Source organism: Wasmannia auropunctata, unplaced genomic scaffold (assembly GCF_000956235.1).
Source record: "Wasmannia auropunctata unplaced genomic scaffold, wasmannia.A_1.0 LD336078.1, whole genome shotgun sequence".
In the NCBI taxonomy this organism is placed as follows: domain Eukaryota; kingdom Metazoa; phylum Arthropoda; class Insecta; order Hymenoptera; family Formicidae; genus Wasmannia; species Wasmannia auropunctata.
In genome coordinates this window covers 2,292,428-2,300,529 of record NW_012026812.1, presented here as the reverse complement: position 1 = coordinate 2,300,529, position 8,102 = coordinate 2,292,428, and the positions used below count along the sequence as shown (strand labels likewise).

At 39.7% G+C, this 8,102-nt stretch overlaps 4 protein-coding genes across 4 annotated transcripts in view; 1 reads left to right on the top strand and 3 right to left on the bottom strand.

Annotated features, from left to right (window-relative positions):
- LOC105448860 (conserved oligomeric Golgi complex subunit 5-like) overlaps window positions 1-176 on the bottom strand; it is a 3,966-nt gene extending 3,790 nt beyond the window's left edge. Inside the window, exon 1 of the mRNA XM_011687685.1 lies at window positions 31-176. The gene's annotated coding sequence lies outside the window, so the exon portion shown is untranslated. The remainder of the gene's footprint in view (window positions 1-30) is intronic.
- A 52-nt stretch (window positions 177-228) lies between these two features.
- Window positions 229-2,481, top strand: LOC105448859 (AP-3 complex subunit mu-1). The gene is made up of 9 exons (XM_011687683.1): window positions 229-417; window positions 596-780; window positions 855-1,089; window positions 1,175-1,334; window positions 1,402-1,515; window positions 1,603-1,782; window positions 1,867-2,025; window positions 2,099-2,149; window positions 2,224-2,481. The coding sequence occupies exons 1-9, from the start codon at window positions 383-385 to the stop codon at window positions 2,356-2,358; spliced, it is 1,254 nt and encodes a 417-aa protein (XP_011685985.1). The 5' UTR covers window positions 229-382; the 3' UTR covers window positions 2,359-2,481.
- Window positions 2,482-2,626: 145 nt separating this feature from the next.
- Window positions 2,627-4,171, bottom strand: LOC105448858 (transcriptional adapter 1-like). Its single transcript, XM_011687682.1, has 6 exons — window positions 4,033-4,171; window positions 3,880-3,916; window positions 3,597-3,803; window positions 3,177-3,526; window positions 2,941-3,100; window positions 2,627-2,859 (listed from the first exon to the last, which is right to left on the bottom strand). Exons 1-6 carry the CDS (start codon window positions 4,101-4,103, stop codon window positions 2,731-2,733), a joined length of 954 nt encoding a protein of 317 aa, XP_011685984.1. The 5' UTR covers window positions 4,104-4,171; the 3' UTR covers window positions 2,627-2,730.
- Window positions 4,172-4,307: 136 nt separating this feature from the next.
- On the bottom strand, window positions 4,308-8,067 carry LOC105448857 (polypeptide N-acetylgalactosaminyltransferase 35A). The gene is made up of 7 exons (XM_011687680.1): window positions 7,754-8,067; window positions 7,309-7,633; window positions 6,408-7,089; window positions 6,200-6,317; window positions 5,615-6,103; window positions 5,181-5,312; window positions 4,308-5,009 (listed from the first exon to the last, which is right to left on the bottom strand). The coding sequence occupies exons 2-7, from the start codon at window positions 7,631-7,633 to the stop codon at window positions 4,848-4,850; spliced, it is 1,908 nt and encodes a 635-aa protein (XP_011685982.1). The 5' UTR covers window positions 7,754-8,067; the 3' UTR covers window positions 4,308-4,847.
- Window positions 8,068-8,102: the final 35 nt, after the last annotated feature.

Sequence of the window (8,102 nt, the reverse complement as noted above, 5' to 3'; positions counted from 1 at the left end):
TGATATTTCACTCATTTTTACAATTTACAGGAAACAAATAAAATGACACTTGTGAAGTAAATATTGGACAGCAAGGCTGATAAATTCTGTCAGAACAGAGAGGTGTGCGCATGCGTCGCCATGTGGCTGTTCCTAGGAAGTTTCGGGAAATTGTCACTTAGATTGCCTATCCCTTTCGCGAAAAGAACAGCCAACCTAAATCTACACGACAGGTTTTTTTCCTTCGAAATTCCCTAGAGCATTCAGAAAAAAAAAATGGGAGATCATCTGAGCGTGTAGTACAGCATATTGTTGTAAACATTTCCAATTTCGTGCACTGACGTTGAAATCGTTCATTTCCGTAGTTTAGAATTTTACCCTCGAACATCCATTGTTCACGAAGATGATAAACAGTCTTTTTATTATAAATTCTTCCGGGTAAGTGTCAAAGTACGATGGAGAAAGCAGACCACACAGGTTTGACAGCTCATCTCACAAATCATAGATTCGCATTGCTCACGTGGAGTAAATGAACATTTTATCCATCGTTATCTGTCACACATTTTTACGTTTGTTTGCGCGATATGTTCTAATTAATATTTCCGTACGCATGTAGAGATGTCTTCATGGAGAAGCACTGGAAGAGCGCGGTCGCACGTTCGCTCTGCGACTACTTCTTCGACCAGCAGCGACGAGTCTTGTCGCCGGAGGACACGCCGCCGGTGATAGCCACTCCGCATCATTATCTCATTAGTATATATCGCTGCAACATGTTCTTCGTTGCGGTCTGCATGACAGAGGGTAAGCTGAACTCGTTAAGCGGCGTGTCATTTGTATATTTAATAATTCAAATATTTGCTTTTTTTTTTTTTCAGTTCCACCACTGTTCGTCATTGAATTCCTGCACAGGGTGGTGGATACCTTCGAGGATTACTTCAGCGAGTGCACGGAAACTATCATAAAGGAGAACTACGTGGTGGTGTACGAGTTGCTGGATGAGATGTTGGACAACGGTTTCCCCCTGGCTACGGAGTCCAATATATTGAAGGAGTTGATCAAGCCGCCGAACATTTTGCGCACCATCGCGAACACTGTTACAGGCAAATCCAAGTGAGTGTATCCCGTGAGTTGTGTCACACATTTACAGATATATTTGTAAAGGATTTTTATATATATTTTGCAAATTTATACGTAGCGTCAGTGCCATCTTGCCGAGTGGACAATTGTCCAACGTCCCGTGGAGACGAACTGGAGTGAAGTATACCAACAATGAGGCCTACTTTGACGTTGTCGAGGAGGTAGACGCGATTATCGATCGAACTGGAGCGACAGTCTTTGCAGAAATTCAGGGCTACGTACGTACCGTGTTTCTCACACAAACATTAATTATGTAACGTATTACATGTGTAATTAATCTTTTAGATTGACTGCTGTATAAAACTAAGCGGTATGCCGGACCTCACCCTTTCGTTTATGAATCCAAGACTGTTCGATGATGTTAGCTTCCATCCTTGCGTTCGATTCAAAAGATGGGAGGTATATACATGAATGATGAATAACATAAATGATGTGTTATATATTTTGAAAATTAATTTTTAATTTTACATGCCCTGTTTTTTTCAGTCGGAGAGGATACTTTCTTTTATTCCGCCCGATGGTAACTTTCGCCTTCTTTCATATCACATAGGATCGCAAAGCATTGTAGCGATTCCTATATACATAAGACACAATATTAGCTTAAAAGAACCAGGAGGTGGTAGATTAGACATCACTGTTGGACCAAAGCAAACTATTGGTAGGACGGTAAGTTATCTTTTTTATTAAGATTTTATATATATATAAATTTTATTTCTATAATCGTTACTAATCATTAGGTTATTGTTACAGGTTGAAAATGTGGTTCTAGAAATTCCCATGCCAAAGATAGTTTTGAATTGCACTTTAACTCCAAATCAAGGAAAATATTCATTCGATCCCGTCAGCAAGATACTACTGTGGGACATTGGAAGAATTGATGTTTCCAAGCTGCCGAATCTCAGAGGATCGGTAGGATAATTATAAATAAGGCCTCTAGAGATGTATAAATAATAGTGTTGTATTACAAAATTTTGTATTTCAGATCACGATACAAAATTCGACAGCTGTTACTGAATCAAATCCTGCCATTAATGTGTGTATGACGATTTCGCATATACATAAATAATTTTTTTAATTAATGAAATTAATTTGATACTTTGATTTCAGGTGCATTTTACGATCAATCAATTAGCGGTATCCGGATTGAAAGTAAATCGGTTAGATATGTATGGCGAAAAGTACAAGCCATTCAAAGGTGTCAAATACATTACTAAAGCTGGCAAATTCCAGATAAGAATGTAAATAGTTATATACTGAAATTATAAATTATTCTTTTTACATCATATTAGATAATATAACTGTGTATTCTATTGTATTATTGTATGAACAAATTAAACATGATGAACTTACATGACATTAAAGTTATAGCCCTGGGTAATTATTATGTACAAAAATAGGAAAGATATTAATATAAGAATATAAAAATATGTTAAATAAACTTCTAAATGATTTAATTGAACCAAGTCTACTTTTATATTGTATATTTTATGAAACAAAGTTGGATATGTGAAAAATAATTTAAACTTTAATTTCAGCTCTACTTTAATAGTAATCCTACTGTAATAAAATTAAAGAATTATAATATAAAACATACGTTAGGATCGCATGAATTCTTCATGTTGACGGTTGACATAATAACTTTTTGGCCTCCAAATCTTCCCACGTTGGATGAGTGGCATATGTATATAATCGCTCCATATTGGTAGCATATATAGTGTGATTACTAACGAGATTTTTATAAATCTATTTGGAAGAATAAAATCACAATTATAAAGTATGATCTTAACACGTGATGAGAAAAGAAATAGATTTTTTTGTTATTACCTTTAAAGCATATTGCAAATCGGCCGTGCTGACTGGTTTCAACGGTAGACGAGTGACTTGCGTGGAACAAGCGTACGAAAAAGCGGTCGCTTGCTCGGCTTCCTCGAAACTCAATTTTGCCGCGGGAATCTGGCCGTAAGGCTCCACTATCTCCGTCGGTCTGCGTTTTTCAAGATCAGAATTCAGTGTCAGCGTCGTGTGCAAAGTTAAAATTTAAACTCGCGCCCGCAACTCACCCGGAATTGACTGGATTTATGTACATGGAGTTCCTCTTCCACGAGCTAGGCACTGGCTCGCCTATGTTGTGAATGAAGGAGCCGTCCCGCACGGCGTATCCCTTCCTACGCGTGAAAATAGCCGTGAGTATATTTTTCAAGAAGATCTGCGTCGCGGCTATGACGATGTGCGCGGTATTCTCCTCGGCCCCGTCCATGTTATTCTCCCACGCCGCGAGCATCAACCGCGCCAGCACGAAGGTGCGATCCGGCAGTACGAGTTCTTGGGCGCTGGAGCGATTCGCGCCTATCGGCTCGTCGCCGACCGGCGACGAGGCTTGGCCCAGCACCTCCACGTACATGTCCGCTGGCTGTTACCAAGAAATGATAGCAATAATCGTATTTATATTGCAACAATGTTACTAATATATGTCTGCACACCTCAAAGTTTGACTTGTCGGTCTTGTACTTGCGCTTCAGCCTCAGTCTTCTCTCTTTCGAAACCTTGTCCCTGTCTACCTTGGCCGGCGTGACGGTGGCCAATCCACGGACCTTATTGAAGAGGCACAGCAGAAACTCATTGTGCAAATGGACCTGATCCTCCGTCATGAGATTACGTGCTTCGCAGTCGAACTCCTCCTTTGTCGTCTAAAACAACGGCTGTATATAATATACGGAGATATGTGCTGTCCGACAAAGTTTGGTCGAGATGAAATTTATGTACCTTCATTTGGAACCAGAGCTTCATCTTTTCAAAATACCTACGAATAATCGTAAAAATAAAATTAGTAAACACAGTTTTAGGTTAGGCTGATCCTTCGTGTATCAACGTCATGTGTATACACCTCGTTTCGTCCTTTGAATTAGGAAAACTTACACTTTCGCGTTTTCGCCAAGCGATGCCACAAGGCTCTTCCTGGCCAGATTCAATTCCTTCGAAGTAGTCATCCTTTCTCTGCTCGCGCGATCGCATGCGAGCGTTTACAAGTGTCAAGAAAGGTTAGGAGTCACCTACCAAGAGTACCGAGTTATGGTAAAGTTGGGATTAGGTCGCGCGGGATCAAATGATAATTTAGGATTAGCTTGATAATTTATTAACGCTTAAAAAAAAAATAAGGGTTGTTTGAAAGATAAAAAATTGATTCGGAAAAATTTCGGTTGCATTTTCAATTTTAATGTAAATATTATATACAAATACATTTTTATAAATAATGGCTCCACTAGAATCTCTACGTATTTGCCAATAGGCCTTAATTGTTCTTACGATATTATGCAAAAATATAATACAGAGAGCATTGTTATAACTTAAATAAAAGTTATATAAAAACCTTTGTCAAATTTAAATAAGAAACTTATGCACATTTTTACCTGTACAAAATGAGAAAAGTATAAAAAGTTAATATTTGTATATACACAGATCCAACAAATTAAGAAATTTTTTTTACAATAGCCTTTCCTATACAGTTACGACTTACGATACTTTCAATTGTTTTTAAAGCTCTGTTTAAATTAATTTAATCTCATTATTCTCTGGCAAAATTGTTCGAAAGTTCGACGCATGTATAAAGTATTCTACTTCTAGTTGCAATCATTCTTTCGAGAGCAATACGTAATTTATCGAAGAGTCTACCATTTCCTGCCGAGCCAGTCTTCGGAATTCTTTTTCCTATTTTTACGACCTTTCTTCCTATGTCATCTGACTTCTTTGGCCGGGATCTTCGACCGGACGAGATCCCACGTTATCAGCGAGGCGTTCGGTCTCGTGCATAACTCCATGACGAGTGGGGTATTTCTTACATCGCGCGTCGCTCCTAAGCAGGTGCCCGTTGCCATGTTGTAGATAGGTGTACCATTCTGTAAATTATTTAAAATTCACGACAATTGTCGGTAAACATCTATTTATCAAGCTACTGAGTGTTTGCAAAACAAAAATAAAATATCTAATGATTGTAAGAGAAGAAAATATTTGTAGGATTCGTAACGCAAGTGTAACGAAAGCTGTTTGAAGGCATTAGGAAATCTTACCATGCGCTTGTGCCGCCAATCTTGGCTCCCACCCATCTCATGACACTTTCCAAGCTTTGGAATCTTCTCAGCTCCGTCCATGCAGAGCATCTGGCCAAGCACTAGTTCATTCTTATCGGTCTCGTACCACATCTGCAAAAGTGTAATATCCTATATTAAAATTGGCGTGTTACCGGCGATTGAAGCCTCTTTTCCCCAATGTTTAAAAATTCATATCTTCCAGAAAAGTAAAGATATAGACTTCGTTCTGGGCTCATCTTAAAGATGAATATGTGGCTATTTTTTTTTAAAATCGTGATTTTATTTAAAAATAGCCGATTAAAACAATTTTTGTGAAAATTTATTTTTTTCTTAAATTGTTAAAATTCGTTTAATTAAAATGGGTGGTGGGTGGTGTGTAAAAAAAAAATTTTTATTTTAAAAATAACGCTTACCTGTGATTTAATTCTCAAACACGGCATCAAGATGAGTTTCGAGCCTTTAGTCTTGATGTCCTTTTCACTCTGGACGCAGAGCGCGGTGTTCACGAGTCTGATTTGATACTGATCGGTGTAATTCCTCTTCCTCGAATGCCACGGTTGCATCGGTCTCTGATCGAGTTTCGCCCATTTGTCCTTCAGCCGCCTCTCCGTATCGTCCGGCAGCGTCAATTCAGGGTAAACCACCTTCAAGTACCAGCCGAATGTCTTGCACTTTAATCTCTGGCGCAACGCCAATCGCTCCGAGACATCGCCATAATCAATTGTCTTAGTATTCCTTAGAAAGTAATCTTTGTATTCGTCCATCCATACGTGCGCGACTCGCAAGGAGTTCTTCAGCATAGTGTCTTGTGGGTCGTCCGAGCCGTATGGCCGTCGTCTTCTGAATACGTGACCGACGCGTGAGCAAGGAATAAGCTCGATACTGCCACCGCACATCCATATCTATAAAAAAAAATAAAAAAAAAAATTAATCATTATTATATATATATGGCGAAACAAATATGAAAAAGGATGTTAGAGCAATTAATCAATATTTACTCGGAATGATATTTCAAGATTCTCTCCGCCCCAAACGTCCATCCCAATGTCATATTCTCCCATTTTTGTAAAATATTCTCTATCGATAGCAAACAATCCTCCAGCCATGGTGGGTGATCTATTTATCAGTAAGAAATATTCATTATTTTTCCAAAAAGATCTGATAAAATATGTATATTTTTTTTGTTAATTAAATACATATACATACTTGATGGGCTTAACAAAATCTTCGTCATGCTTCAACGTTCCAACTGGTAAATTGTCCCATTTAAAGTGAAGACCCCAATTAAAGCCACCTCTCACCAATGGACTACCGGTGTACTGAAACGTGTCTGCGTTTATAATATCGATCACCGGCATCGGTACGATATTTTTCGAATAGGCGATCCTCGAAAGAAGCGGTTCTATCCACATTTCGTTTACTTCGATATGACTGTCCAGGAAGATCAAAACTTTGCCGGTCGCTTTCTTAGCGCCGAACACCCGCGCCCGGATCAAACCCTCTCGTCTCTCGGTCTTGAACAATCGTACTCTGTCGTCGAAATTGTTTCTAATATACACTTTTATCCTCTCGTGCAACGCCTCGCTGTCGCTGTAATCGTTCACCAGAATAATCTCGTGCAGAAGCGCCGCCGGCGTTTTCTCGAGTACGGAGTGCAGGGATCGCAGCAGAGTCATGTAGTGCTCGTTGTAAAAGCAGATGACTATACTGGCGTTCGGCAGATTGACGGGATATCGCTGAGCCTTGCACAGCTTGTGCCTCGTGTCCGGTATATTCCTTTGCACGCCAAGGTTGTCGGATATCAGAACATTGAAGGCGTAGTCTCTGTAGCCCTCGTCTCTCTTCCGTTGATCATCCAAATTCTTTACCATGCCCAGTTCGTCCAAATCTGTTAAAACACCTGGCTTTTGAGTCTGACAGCTTAAAGATTGAGACGGCGTCTACAACGAGACTTAAGATTTAATATTTAAAAAAACTGACCAATCATAGTAGATTATTTATTTCACATGAGAAGAATAATCGATTGTAATCGATCAATTTTCTTAAATCTTAAGTCTCATCGTAGACGCCGCTTTAACAGACTTAGAATATCAAGACTGAATGATACCTTGATCCTGCGTGACGGCAGGCTTCACGGGAGCAGCATGCAAGAGCAGATCGTTGTTCCTGAGAATCTTGTTGCCCTTCAGGTTGTAGGTTTCCCTACCGATTAAGACTTGCTTCTCGTCGCGCGCAACGATGACATTGTCGCGCAGCATAATCTCCCTGTCGACGCTCTCGCCGCGACGGGAAACAGCAGGGGCGAACATCGTGGGGCTGGCGGCGATATTGGCATTTTGCGACAGTCTTGAGTACAGGTAAAGGCTGAACGCCCATGTTAAGGAGGCTATCACTATTCCCGAGAGGAACGATACGTACCTCGTTGATATCATCTGTCAGGGAGAAAATTAAGAGTTAAACGATCGCTTAAGTTTATTTTTTTTTTTTTTTAGCAATGTCAGGCGATTGTTTTCTACGTTCCAAGGAATTCGCGAATTTTGACGGATACCCACCGCACGTTAGAATTCAATTCCACGCACAATACAGAGATATTTAGACAATCCTCTTAAAACTCATCTCCAGAGCGAGCCTTCAATTGACAGCCCGGCGTAAATATGCCGCCATATTTGCAGTATCGATCACGTATCACGTGGGCACACGTGGGGGCGGCCGAGGGGGACGACAAACTCTACTCGAATTTTAACAAAGGTTTTCCTCACTATGAAATTAATCGCTTTAAAAAAAAAAAATCAAAAGGATAAATAAATTCTGACTTTATTTGAAATTAAAGAACATAAAAGCGGCTAATTTCAGGGGCGAGGAGAAAACCCCGATTAAATTCCCGAGCATCTGCCGAACATT